Source organism: Astatotilapia calliptera, chromosome 2 (assembly GCF_964374335.1).
Source record: "Astatotilapia calliptera chromosome 2, fAstCal68.1, whole genome shotgun sequence".
NCBI classification, from domain to species: Eukaryota; Metazoa; Chordata; class Actinopteri; order Cichliformes; family Cichlidae; genus Astatotilapia; species Astatotilapia calliptera.
The window spans coordinates 10,635,146-10,649,441 of NC_137423.1; the positions used below are offsets into that span (position 1 = coordinate 10,635,146).

The following is a 14,296-nucleotide window of genomic DNA, read 5'->3' on the forward strand; positions in this document are numbered from 1 at the left end:
CTGCTTCCCTGCTGGACTTTTACCTGGAACCTCCTCATGTCTCTCGGGTTTCCTGCATTTTTCAAACAGTTCTGATTGCACTTGAGGAAGAACTTCAGGAAGAATCTGAAAGATGTGTAGACAAAACAGGAAAAAAAAAGAGAAATACGATTAGTTTCATTTGAACTGCTGCTCAAAATGGACGAGAACCAGAACACAGGCACAGTTTGAGAATCAGAGGAAGCCGGGCTCAGTTACTCTGCAGGACGCTCATTTGCATCAGGAGGAGTTTTACCAGCGTCAGTCCAAATAAACTTATATGGCAGAAGCTAAAATCACACACATTTATTTAACAACTGCACAGATTTGCTACATCTTCCTGTGAAAGGCTGAGAGGACGGAGCCTGTCTCAGGGCTGAATGTGTTGCTGTTTCTTCGTGTCGGGTCACATATCGCCTCTTTATCTGAGCAGCAGATAAAATTACAATTCTGCAGCGGAGTCTTGATAAAGGCGGTCGACACTTCCTGCAGACTTATGGCGTCTCATTAGGGCCCGCCTTTTGATTTTCCTTCCTGCGCGCCCGATCTCTCGCTCGCCGCGCGTTGATTTACGGCGATTTTTACGGCAGCAGAGGAGTATTGATTGGAAATGGATATCAATGAGGATGGGCGGTAATAACCAGCAGCTTTGGAGGAGGACGGTGAAGGGAGGGGGAGGGGGGGTCAGAATGGATTGCCACCTTAATGCATTTCCCACTGCCTTGTAATCTGTGCACATCCATCTCTCGGACCATAAGCCCCTCCACCCCGTTCTCATGGTGCGCTTCCTTTTTAATTGCCACATTATCACAATAATAATCCGGGCAGTTAACAAGCGGCAAGGTCGCAGACAGACATGTCACATTAACCAGGGGATAACCTCGGCAGAATACCCACACCCCATCTTTTTCACCTCCTCCTCCTTATTCTGCTGCCTTAGCAAAGCATGCTGGGAGTGCATGAGGAGCTGTGGGGGTGCGGGAGTGGGGGCTGTGCGAGGTCGGCATCGATTTCCACCTTAATAAGACAGTAACAATATCTTTAAAAACACACAGCGGGCGCTCAGCCTGTTTCACTGTTCTGTGCAGTCTGACGGCGTTTTTACACTTCTAATCAAATTTGGACCAAAAACGTTGTTTAGCTGCTCGTTAATGATGGAACTAAGACATATTTGATAACTTTATCAGTGGATGTATGCTAGAGGCTGTTTGTACTCGCAGGACTTCCACCTTAACTCCTGATTCTCGATAATTATGTTTTTACACCGTAAACACTCTTAAACTCGACCCCTTTTCATTAAACTCTTTCATGTTTTTACAACTTAAAACAGCCGTTTCACCCAGAGGGGACTTCTTCCCCCTCATCCGGTTTATTTCAAAAGCTTTGTCCTTTTTTATTTACTTTATAACGGCCCCCATTAGAGACATAGAAACTGAACAAGATCCAGAATCCGAGCGGAGACGAGCGCCGCGGCAGCTGCACCGTAACAGCTCGTAATGACATAAGATTCCAACATAAACTTTGATTACTGAAGCACACACTCTTTAACCATCGCTCCTTTTATTCATTTCTACCTGTGTTCACAAACCCTGTAAAAACATGCCACACATTTATGCGCAACAAGTCAGATTTTTATAAATAAATGGGCTGTGTGCTCCTTTAAACGTGCTTCAAATTCTTTTAAAATTGAGGTGTTTCTCAAAGATATTTCAAAGCTTCGAGATTGGATTTAAAATCTGTTCACCATAGAGATATATAACATCCGTATGTTCCTCATATAAATTATTTGTGTCCCTAGATTTAACAGACAAATTATATTTCTGTAAGAAAGCAAAGGCCCGTTTCCTCTTGTTGTAAACACAGTTGTGCGCATGTTGCAGAAGGATTTCACACGGCTGCTTGCTGCCTGCACACTGTCCTAAAGCAGTGTTTGGGTACTTGATCTTCATCAGGAAGTGGCTGCACTCCTGCAGCCAATCACATTCCTCAGATGCCATCCAAGGTCTGAACAGCAAATATCATTTAGGTGTAGATAATAAATAAAGTCAGAAATAGAAACACTTTACATGGAAACAATCAAATGTAATCCTCAAAATTTTGGGGTGAACTAAGCCTTTCAAAGAGACACAGCGAGGAGGCAGAGGGAGGCGGCGAGCTGTGTGTGTGTGTGTGTGTGTGTGTGTGTGTGTGTGTGTGTGTGTGTGTATTGACTGAAAGCTGATCTGCTGCTCTGGAGGCTCTAATGCCCTTTATGGCAGTGAACAGAATAATATGGAGCTCCATTCAGATGATACTGAGTCCTTCAGAGAGCTGATATGGATCGATACGGATTGAATTAAAACGCAGCTGGAGACAAGACCAGGGGCACACACACACACACACACACACACACACACACACACACACACACACACACACACTCACCCAATATACACAATGGAATACACACAATCATACAGTATATACTGTGTACACACCAACAATATTCCAGTGCAGGCACATCTAACTTCAACCACACTGGCACTTAAAGCACACACACACACACACACACACACCCACACACCCACACACACACACACACACACACACACATTTTTTTAAATATCTGCACATGTCGACATACTGCACCCACTATTTTTGTGTAGAATCAGAACAAAGGAAGGAGTCCAAACGTAAACGTAGAACGGCCACAACATTAAAACCACTGACAGCTCGGGCATCTGGTTACAGGTCAGCGTTCTGCTGATGATGATACCCCCAACCACCACCCTCGCTGTTCTCCACCAGTGAATCAACCCGCCCCACATCATAAAAGCTGCTGAGGAACCTCCCAGACCCTGACCGGATCCCCACAGGTGGACCGGCACGATCCCAGCCAGGTGTTTGAATTCTGGGAGCGGTTCTGCAGACAGGTGTGGCTAATTGACCCTCACCGGGGTGGAGGCGCTGAAAGCTCTGTGGCTCTGAAAAGTACAGTGGCCCACCGGTGGTTTAACCCACCAGGTTATATCATCAGTGCCCAACAGTACGGTGTGGAAGGGTGGCTGTGCATACTATTTAATGTGTAAATCTGACCGGCAAGTGAAAGTAAAACGGAAAGAAACAGGGCTAATGAACCTCTTATGACACAGCTGCAGCGTATCGGCCTCTGAAACAGAGCCATGATCTCTTGGTGGCCTCTGCTTCTGCAGGTCGTATCCAAGTTACACCAAAAGCACCTCGCATGTGGACATCACAGGCTTCTAGTTGTAGTCCTCTCCCAGTTTGACCAGCAGCCTCCCCGAGCTGTCGAGAGGGAGCTGCCCTTAAACGGCCCTAAAGAAGCCCCACAGGGCAGGTCCTGCAGTCGGAGCACACATAGACATGATAAAACTGACCTCGAGTTCCTACAGTGGAAAACAGCCCGCTGTTACCTGCTTCCTGATTGGCAGTTAACCAGGCTGATATTCGCAGTACTCGAGTATTATAACCTGACATGGAGGAAGCAGTTTTCACCTGGATCGCTTCCTTTTTTTTTTCCCACTGAAACCAGATGAAAGTCTGAGGATTAGGTCGACAGCACTGCAGGTGAGAGGACGAGGAGACAGTGAAGGAGCGCCGCTCTCCTCCCTGAAAACGTATTAAAACACAATAAATAATGAAGCGAAGCGTGCAGGCGGAGCTCCGTCATTAGCCCGCCCGACTCCTTCTTCTACTCCTTCTTCTCGGGCTCTTAAAAAGGAGGTAAAGATAATGAGAGAGACGGAGTCTGCTGGTGTAAGCTGTCACCTCATTACACCGACCGACAATCAATTATAGCAGGACGGAGAGCGGAGCGTAATGCAGCTCTGAAATCAGCGCTGCCCTTCAGGAGAGCACAGCCTGGCAGGCGGCGTGGAGGGAATACACAGCAGCAGTTGTGTTCAACATGATATTAAAGTCAAAAAAGATTTCCCCTCCTAGGAACTAAAGCTAAATCACAAACCTGGTTCTCCCCTGTGGGAATATTAAACACCATCCACCAGACCGTTCCCATTATTCCCGTCACACGGAGCGGCAGCACCCGGGAAACACGCGGCTTTAAAGTGGACGTCAGGTTACATCAGTGTGGATTCAGGTGGACGGGTAACAAAATATATATAAAGGTTTCTGTGTCCTTCCCACCTGCTGCTTGAACCTTCTGTTTGAGAGGGGCAGCGAATCAGAAGAAAGCTGTTAAAAGGGCAGTTTTTTTTTCTCACTTTGTGGTCTTTAAAACCATGTCGTGTCCTTTGGGCTCCTTTTTTGTCTCTTTGAAGCCAATTTACGTCTTTAAAGTCGGCCTGTGTGTGTCATTGTGGTCGTTTTGTTTGTCTTAAGTAATTTTGTGTCCTTTAAATTTTCTTTTTGATCCCGTTTTCTCTCTTTGTGGTTGTTTTGTGTCCTTTGGGATTTTGCCTCATTTAGTTTCTCTCTACAGTTATTTCAAGTCTATTTGAAGGCTTTCATTGACCTTGTGTCTTTCCGTAAAGTCCTTTTTTGTGTCATTTTGAAGTCGTTTTATCTCTCTCTGCATTATTTCTTGTAGTTTTGTGTTTCTCCATCTCGATTTCTGGTTATTATTCAATTCTGTTTCATTGCTTTGGTTCTAATTGCTCTTGTTTTCATCTCGTTGAATCCATTTTACAGTTCAGCGCCGTTGTTTTGTGCGTCGTTGTCGTCTTTGTAGTAATTTTTCTTTTTTTAAAGCCATTTTGTGGTTCTCCGCGGTTGTTTGATGACCTTCTGTATCTCGGTTTATATATATACATTCTGTTTTTGGTCACTTATTCATTAGTTTCTGGTTATTTCTAGTCATTTTCAGTCATCCCTGGGTGACCTCTGACCTCTAGGCCCTCGATGTTTATGTGGTAGCTGCAGAAAGTCCTGAAACCTTCCTGTGAGTGGTCAATCGCTGCTGAGGCCTTTAATTCTGAATGGAAGAAGGAAAGTGACCGCGGCTGGTGTAATTGTTCCAGTGGAGCGCCTTTAAAGCTAAATTAGCTCACATCGGGGGGGGGCGTCGGTCTGACTTCAGCATTTTCGCCGGCTACTCTAGATGATGTCAACCCCGACCACACCCAGTGCACTATGGGAAGCAATTATGTCAGGCTCAGATTACAAGGCCCTGATGAACACACACACAGTTCAAATGAACACACACACACTCTGAGGGCTGAGCAAGGATGCTCTCTCTCTCTCTCTCTGTCTCTCTCTCTCTCTCACACACACACACACACACACACACACACACACACACACACACACACACACACACACACAGCCCTCCCTGGAGTGTCTCACTTATTACGTTAGGCAAGAAAGAAAAAGAAGCAGAAAAAAAATCAATATTTCAGCAGGAGTATTTTTAAAAGCTGCCGTGCTGCTGATCCTGCAGCCACCGCCGCCGCTCGCCCTCACAGTTTGATGCTCTCTGAGAAGCCACCACGCCACCCGCCGCTGCAGGTTTACCACCTGACCGCCCGGCGAGTCTGGGCCAGCACGCCGCCGCCTTCGCCACCAGCTCCAGCTCATCTTACGGGTGACAAAACTGAAACGAAACACAAAGCCAAGCGTGGCGAGCCGGGGCTGCCGGCGAGCTAACAGCAATCCGTCCTGGTTAACCCGCTAACCGCCTCGCCGTCACATCTCATTTGTTTGCAGCTAACGAACAAACCGTGGAGGATCTGCAGCTGAAAAACAAAAGCGAGAAAATAAGAAGGAGAAGCTGGGAGGCAGCTTGAGCTACAAAAACATCAGAAGGAGAGGAAGAAGAAGGGCCGCCTCATTAGAAGGTCGAGTAAAGTCTAATATTGACTCTGCCGTGTTGTTGAAACGCCCTCTTCAAATAATTACTGAGGAATTCAGATGATGCTCCTCTGCAGCTAATTAGGATATGAAACAAGAGCAGCTTCATGCCCATTACCATTACATGATGATTCACTGGCCTCAGCACCAGCCTCAGTGTGTGTGTGTGTGTGTGTCTTTGCTTTTGTCTGGCCTTATTACAGCACATGAGCGAGCAGTGTGTGGGTGTGTGTGGATGAGGGCCCTCCTTGGCTCTGCTACACGCCATCAATAATTCACAAGCCAAGATGGCAATTACAGGACCATGTACAATCAAACTAAATATTTGATGAGGCACTAAAACAGTCCCTGGAACAGATCTGCCTCTGTCTCACTCACACGCACACACACACACACACACACACACACACACACACACACACACACACACAGCCTCTCTACTGTCTATTGTCACAACACATTAGGTCCTCGGTCCCTTAGTCCCCAGACTTTGTCTTGATGCGCAAAAGCAGTTTATTCTGCTAAAAGAGCCTCGCGCAATTCATTTGTTCCGTCTGAAATATTGAGTGCCGCCATTATGCATTCTGGGAGGAGGCGGCAGTGGCGGCGGCGGAACGTCATCCGGCCGCCCCCTCTTTTTTTTTTTGTTTTGGCTCCAAATGAAGCAACAGTAAGAGAGGAGCGCGTCACGTTAAATATGTGAACGTAATCAATCTGAATCGATCACAATAATAAAAAAAGAAAGCGATGCTCCCATCCCCGCCTCTTCCTCCCCCTCTGTGACCGGAGGGAAGTTTTTCTTCATTTAAAAATAAAGTGGCACAAAATCCATCGCTCCAAAAGGCTGGAAACATGATGACTCCATTGCAAGGATCAAAAGCCAAAATCTAAAAACACATGAAGAAGTTCATCTGCAGGGAGGAAGATTTTTCAGACGCTAATTGCTCTAAACTTCTCTGACCCTGATACGGTTGTTACAACAGACCGGTAACGATATCTAAATATGAAACACGTCCACACTTTAGCTAACACTGTCCCAACAATATCTTACACAACACCAGAAAACAGAATTTCACTTTATTTGAGTTTTTATAACTTTTTTCTAACCAAAAACGCTAGTCTGAAATGATGCTAACGTTTAGCTAAACCAAGAAATGCAAGAACTTTAGCCAAAAAACTTTCACCTTATCCAAACTTTGAGGTAACAATACCCTAACATCTTCCAAACGTTATGCTAACAGTAAACTAAAATGTAATAATAACCTTACTCTAACCTTATCCTCGCTATGTAGTAGTTTTACCCAAAGCTTACTCTAAAATGATGCTAACATTAGCCTAAATGAAACGCTGTAACACATTTACCCAAGACCTTTCCTCACATTATCTTCATAGCAACTTAAAACAAACGTTATACTCTAACATTAGAGTAAAATTATTCTATCCTTACCCCCAACCTTATACTAACTTTATAATAACCAAAAACCAATTCTAATATCTTGCTAACTTATTTAAAACATTATATTAACCCTACCTTAATAGTATCCTAACCTTGCCCGATTAATGATACTGCAGTAATGTTATCCTAACCTTACCAAAACCTTATCCTAACAGGATACTGACCTTATAGGCTTACCAGACTAACTTTAGTCTAACCTTATCCAAACTTTGAAACAACTTAAGCCAAACCTTTTTCTAACATTGTTGAAAACAAATATTACAATAAACTTAAAATTAAACTTGTCATCCCATTAAGCTTGCTAAACCAACCTTATTGTAACATTATATTAACTCCTTCATAACCTTGTTTCATTAGTCTCACTTTACTCATCCTAATTTCATATCAAAACATTTTTCCAGCAATACGCTGACAGTAACGTAAGCCAAACACTGCAATAACCCTTACCATAACATTATCCTGCCCTTAATCTGATTAAACTAACTTTATCCTAATGTTACATGAATCTCACCAGAACCCTATTTTACCATCACACTGCCGTCCTACCGTCCCATTAAATCTAACCTTACACTAATAAATAATAACCAACATTACATTGTGCTGACAGTTAGACTCATTTATTCGTTTTTCTAATTTCCTCTATGTTAACATACAGATTATGATAATAATGATCGCTTTTGTGAGTTTGTTTAACCATCATGATCCCGTAGTTTGAATCTAAAACTACAAAAATATATATTTAAAATGCACCATCTCTATGTAACAGCCCATCAGTAAACAAGAACATGTGATTGGATCAAAGCAAGTATCTACAGCGCCCCCTAGTGTGGAGGCCTGTGGCGATAATAGAAGACGCTATAATTTATTTATTTTTTTAAACTTTTGTGACAGTAAACAGCTCAGAACGGATATTCAGAGGCCTGGATGTAAGAGGCTGAATAAGGAGTCTTGTTTGTACGGGAGTCATGTTGGAGCCAACGGGAACACAGCAGAGATGTTTTAACATGAAAGTGTTGTAGATTCTTCCTGTTCGTGTTCTGTTGTTTCCTGCTAGCTGGAGGTTAAATACGTGTGTGTGTGTGTGTCTGTGTGTGTGTGTGTGTGTGTGTGTGTGTGTGTGTGTGTGTGTGTGTACAAATGTTTTGGAGAGATGTTGTGTATGTACTGGAAAAAAAAACCCTGCTGAGTTCCTGGAGCACAGAGACAAACAGAACATCCCATAATTATTTCATACTGCCTGAGAGAGACAGACAGAGAGTAAACCAGTGTTTCCTTGCAGCATACACTCTGCAAAAACATCTCATATCTTGTCATATAAGAATAAGTTGTTTCACACAGCCATGTTTTCTTCACTTCAGATATGCACCATCATCTTAACCTTATTCTAAGATTACACTAACACTATGTCAAGCCACACTAACTTCTAATTAAACCTAATGTTAAAATTATTATCTGGTGTGTTTGCAGAAGCAGCACTCTCCAGCTGCTCTCAAAGTTTTCTTGCAGCATCCACAAAGATGCGATGCTGGTCTAACAGTGAATAAGTCAAAGTGTGAATCCAAATACACCAATCCAACAACACCAAAAATAAACAGAGTAAAACTACAGAACTACCTAACCAGTCGCTGCACCAGTAGACTAAAAACAGCCCTGTTTTTATGAGGACAAATTCCACTTTTTATGAATGGAGTCTTGTGAAGTCCAAAGACTATCACCCACTTGAACTCATACTGATTCCTTTAGTTGTATAAAATCGTCTTAGGGGGTTGAGCCTAATAATTCCTGCTGCAGGAAACACAGCAGCTATGGTTCAGGACCTTATATAACCCCACTTCAAGGAAACTGAACTCTCTTTAACACCTTCAGTTTCCTGAAAGTTCCTGACTGGAAAACCAACTGCTTTTAAATATAAATTATGCTATTTTATATATACATATAGTGTATTACCATTACACTAACCAGAAATTAACCTTATTCACACCTTATATTATAACCTGTAAGATTAAATTAACCTTATGGTAATATTATCCTAGCATCAAACTAAGTGTACTCCAATCTTGAACCAGTTCTTCACCCACTGATTTATTGACCTTGTGGGGATTCGGTCTTTGTCCCCATAAGAAAGCGAGAGTCCTCACATAGTGACCCAATGATCATGTCCACACAACGACAGGAACACCAGCACATACTCACTCCCCCACACTGAACTCAGGTTACTCCCCAGCTGTATTTTGGCAGCGTTGTCATGACGATCAGCATATTTGTCTCTGCAATTGAAAAATCATCTGTGTGACGCAACACTGCAGCCAGTGTGTGTGTGTGTGTGTTTGTGTGTGACATCAGGACATAAATATGAGCTGGAAAAGTGAGAAATTCAGAGGAAAAACAACCACGTCCTCATAAGCATGAAATCTCACACACACACATGTAAGCCTTTTTAACTCACACCCAGACACACAAACTTGGCATAAAACACACACTCAACATTTTAAAGCAAAAACTGTAACACTAAGGTTAAAGCTAGACTCATCTGATCCGTGAGTTTTCCCTGTGAGACACTAAAATATGAGTGGATCTTACATTTTTCCCTACATTGCAAACCCTCACCCGCAGCTAAACACGCAAAAATCTAATCACCGTCTAATTTTAATGTGAACGAATCGTCTATTTTTCAAATCATAAAAACATGCAAATAAACCTTTTAGATGTTGTTAAAAACAACAATGAAGTAAGCATTTAAACAAAAGATCTTTTGTTTAAAAACTTGTAATTTTTATGACTGGGTCAAAACTAGATGGAGAGATAATCAGAAACCAAAAAGCAAAATTTTCTAAGTACAATTAAATAAAGTTAAAGCTGACTGAAATGCAGAGGATGTCCAAACATCAATCATCATCTGCATGTTTCCATTGATTTGTCCACCCCAGCACACCTACAAATCCAATCTAATCAACCTGCCTCTGCTCCTCCATGTATCCACACTGCGATATGGCCAACCCAGTGTCCCCCATCACCCAGATTCCCTCTGGGAATCCTGGGAGTTGTAGTTTACGGCAGTACATGACGAGCAGTACATTGCATGTGTACGGGTTTGTACCATATTGCTAGGCAGAGTGCACGTTGAGAGAACAGCTGCCACCAGATAAACATCCACAGACGATGCAAACAGTGAGAAATATGCCAGAACAGGCCTGGAAACAGTTTGGGAACCACCTGGAAGAAACTGGACAGAACCTGGAAGCCTAGAAGCTGTTGGCTTTCTCACGGAGGTTACAGTGAGGGGTCTGCTCTGCTAAATTAAAAAAAAAGAAATACTCTGTAGATTTAAACAGAGAGCCGCATTCTGTCTTTTTAGATATGAAAATATAATTGTTGGCTCTCAAACTGAAATCCATCAAACTCCAGGCAACCTTCAAGGGTCTTGCAGGGATTTCCAGGGGCAAAATAGAGTTATACATTATTTTACTTCTGCTAAAATGACCCCCACTAAAGTAACTCAGATTACAATATATTACAGTTTCCAAGCTTAAGAAAAGACTTTCCATTGAAAAACAATGTAATCACTAGTGTAGCTTATGCTCTTATGCTACGTTAGCAATGCTATTTATCTCAGGTTTCAAGATTTATCGTTTATCAGCAAATTTACTCCAATTTTGTTTTGTTGTTAAACTCTTTCCTAAGCACTGGAGAATGTGTTGCCAGTTATTTTCTTCTTACTTTTACATTGTTTTTTACGAAATGTCTCTTTGTACTTTTAGCTGAATTAGCCAGAGTTTTAGCCCTTTTAACTTTTTGATTTTTAACTTTTAAATATGCATTTTATATATGAAGAAATATAAAACACGTTTCAGCCCTTTACATTTTGCCATCTCAAAAAGCAATCTGTTAGGCACTTTTTTATTAGCAAAAGTTAGCATTTGTTGAAAAGGTAAACGTTTAGCCAAAACTTAGCTTTAACATGTCTTGATGCATGCTCAATCATCCAGGTAAGTAAATCCTGAAAAGTTGATTCTGTTCATCTCGAAATTGCCATACTCAGGAAGCAAAAGTAGGTTCGATTATTAGCAGGTGTAGCATTTTTCAAGCTTTTTTGGGCCAAGGTAGTATTGCATTGTCGTAGGCATATTAGCATTTTCTGGTAATTTAACTTACCTCAACTTTAATTTACCCATGTTGGAGACTTCATATGCCTTGTTAGCATTAGTTAGCAAATTATTAAGAGGTTTTCCTCCCCCAAATACATAAAAATAACTGCAAACAACAATACCTGAATTACTGTTTAAACACTGAAAAATAAGTAAATAAATAAATAGTAATAATAAATTGTTTTCTAAAATCAATAGGCCTGCTCCACTCAGTGCTGATTTTGTATAGCTGACTTGACGCTTGAATTTGCTAAGCTGGACAAAACAAAAGAAAACAGTTATATAAGTCACTTGAAAAGGTCAGACTTTGAGCTCTTTATTCCTTTTGTGTGTAGCTTTTGAAAAACTTTCAGCAGAATTTGGTCTGAAAACAAATTCCAGGAGGCCACAGTGGTTAAAATGGTTTAATAAAAAGGTCAGCAGCTGAAATCTTCACATTCAATGCTCTGGGACTCTAATCAATTCTGGGCCTCAATTCTAGCTTGTATATTTATTTACTCTGAACTACAACGATGAGCTTTAATTTTAAATGAAAAGCATGTATTTGGACTTCATGTGCTGTTATTTATTTTATGTTATATTTTGTTTTTAGGTGTTCTAAATTATAAAGTATCTGTTTAAATCCAGCAGAATCCCTGGTATCGCTACTATCATGTGAAATCCTCATAGCAGCAGTGTTGCACGTTTTTCAAGTTGGACTGAAAGATTTTTTTAATTCTCTCAGGGCCGAGAGGATCCTTCAACTTCTCATCTGATGAAATCCTCCTAAAACCCAGCAGATAAACTCCAAACTGCCTCAAGGTAAAAGTAAAAACAGAAAAAAAGGACTAATTTCTTTCCTGAAAAGTTTGACATTTTGCAGAGGTTTGACAAAAATTTCATCACAGCCAAAAAGGTTTGTGGCTAAAAGGTATCTCGGCAGCTGAACTCAGCAGCAGCATTTGTGTTAAAGCCTCCAAAGGTGAAGTCAAACCTCCAAATACCAAAGATCACATTATGAAAACATCAAGAAGACGGGATGTAAATCGCTGAAGTGAGGCCGACCTTCAGGGAAAACAAACTCTGTTTCCAGACATAAAAGCTCAATGAGTTCACGACCTGTGGACTCGTCTCTGACCTGAGAATCCCAAACTGATGCCTTCAGTTTGTTCTCATTACTCAGAGCTGCAAACAAGCAAAGTAATGGCCTCGAGGTTGAGCAGCAGCAGTGGAAGGATGGCTGAAGAGGGCAAAGGGCATAGGTCCAGAGGAGGCTTGGCTTGAAATCAAATGAATAAAATGATTATCAAACCAAATAAAAATAGAGATCGAGGCAACAAGATTTTAAAACAACTGCAGAAATGCAGTTGTTTTACTGTAAAGAGACCGCAAACTTTACAGATGCAGACCATATTTCCTCAACACATTTTAGTATAAAGCATCACCTTGATTGGCTGGTTGAAATCAGTACATTTGGTACTCAACACTTCCTTTATCCTGTTTCACATTAAGAGCTCCCTTAACAGAGCTTTTATTGTGAAACATTTATTAGGCACAGGCTGCATGAATATATTCACTGAATTCACACTGCTTGTGGAAACACAGTAAAGAGATGTGAGACACAACTACACTTAGAGAATGACTACAGGCAGCTGCAAAACCACTGCAAAGCTTCATAAAAACTGCTTCTCCGTCACAGAGAGCAGTGAAAGTCACAAAGAAAAAAGATACGTCTAAGAGCTAATGAGACAAACAGGAACCAAACAATAAAACACCACAAAGATAAAAACAACTGTATATAATACACAGGTCAACAACAACAAGTACAACTTCAGAGATGCCAAACAGCCACAAAAACACAAGCTAAATAAAAATACCACAAATAAACAAATCTACAAAGAGATGCTCGAATTAACCTCAACAAAGTATAAAACAACACATTTTTAAATAAGATCTGATCAGCGATTGATTTAATAGGCTCGATGAACCTATTTCTTATTTAGCACACAAACACACTGAGATAATAAGAACTACAACTATGGGAGTCGACTGACAGTCAACTTTACTCTCAAAATGAAGTATTTTGGATACAATTATATACAAATATATACATTTTACTTCATAAAACTGATTGTTAGGAACATCGCTAAATAAAACCTGTTTTCCCGAGAGCCTTTAAGATGCTGGCGTTTACACTCATCTACTCAGGAGTCTATATTTAGGATTTTGCTTGCGTTGTGCAGAAAATGCTCCAGTGCTGCTTTTACAAAGAGTTCAATCTTTAAAAATGTAAAGTTGTTTGTTTCTTTATGGCTATAGTCCTTGTTCTTTCTCATTTAATTCCAATTACAATCAAAATGTTGTACACTGTCACTGTCAGTGCTCTGGCTTTTCCACCATAATAATAAATAATATTTTATAAGAAAAAGAAGGAAGTATGAACAAAATAAATGATAATTACATATTCAGTAAAGGTCAAAAATAAGATTCCTGGACAGGATTTGTACTTAATGATGCTTCATATAAATCCCTTTTCTATCCTTTAACAGGTTGTATCACTGCATATGGTGATGTAGTGAATGCTAAAGAAAACATATTTTACGAACGTAAAACATTAATTAAAATCACTAGAGTGTGTGTGTGTCTGTCTGTATCTTAAATGTGAAGCAATAATTAAATCATGTTGTACATATTAAGAATTTACTGCGCAGGCAGGCGTGAGCAACTAGTGTTAAATGAATCATAAAACTGGGGAGGAATATTTTTTTTCTTTTAAATAAATGAGGCTGAAGTGCTCTGAGAAAACATCGCACCGAGGGGAACTAACCTTTAACTACATGTAACAGCAAAACAGAAGTACAGTAGAAGGTCGACATTTATTTTACTAAAAAAA

At 40.9% G+C, this 14,296-nt stretch overlaps 1 protein-coding gene across 8 annotated transcripts in view; it reads right to left on the reverse strand.

Annotated features, from left to right (window-relative positions):
• Positions 1–14,296, reverse strand: part of LOC113031912 (transcription factor COE3) — a 136,409-nt gene that overhangs the window by 44,153 nt on the left and 77,960 nt on the right. For all 8 annotated transcript variants that reach the window (XM_080305382.1, XM_026184461.2, XM_080305378.1 and 5 more), the window contains one exon: positions 24–105. In XM_080305382.1, coding sequence (XP_080161508.1) covers positions 24–105 — 82 coding nt within the window. The remainder of the gene's footprint in view (positions 1–23; positions 106–14,296) is intronic.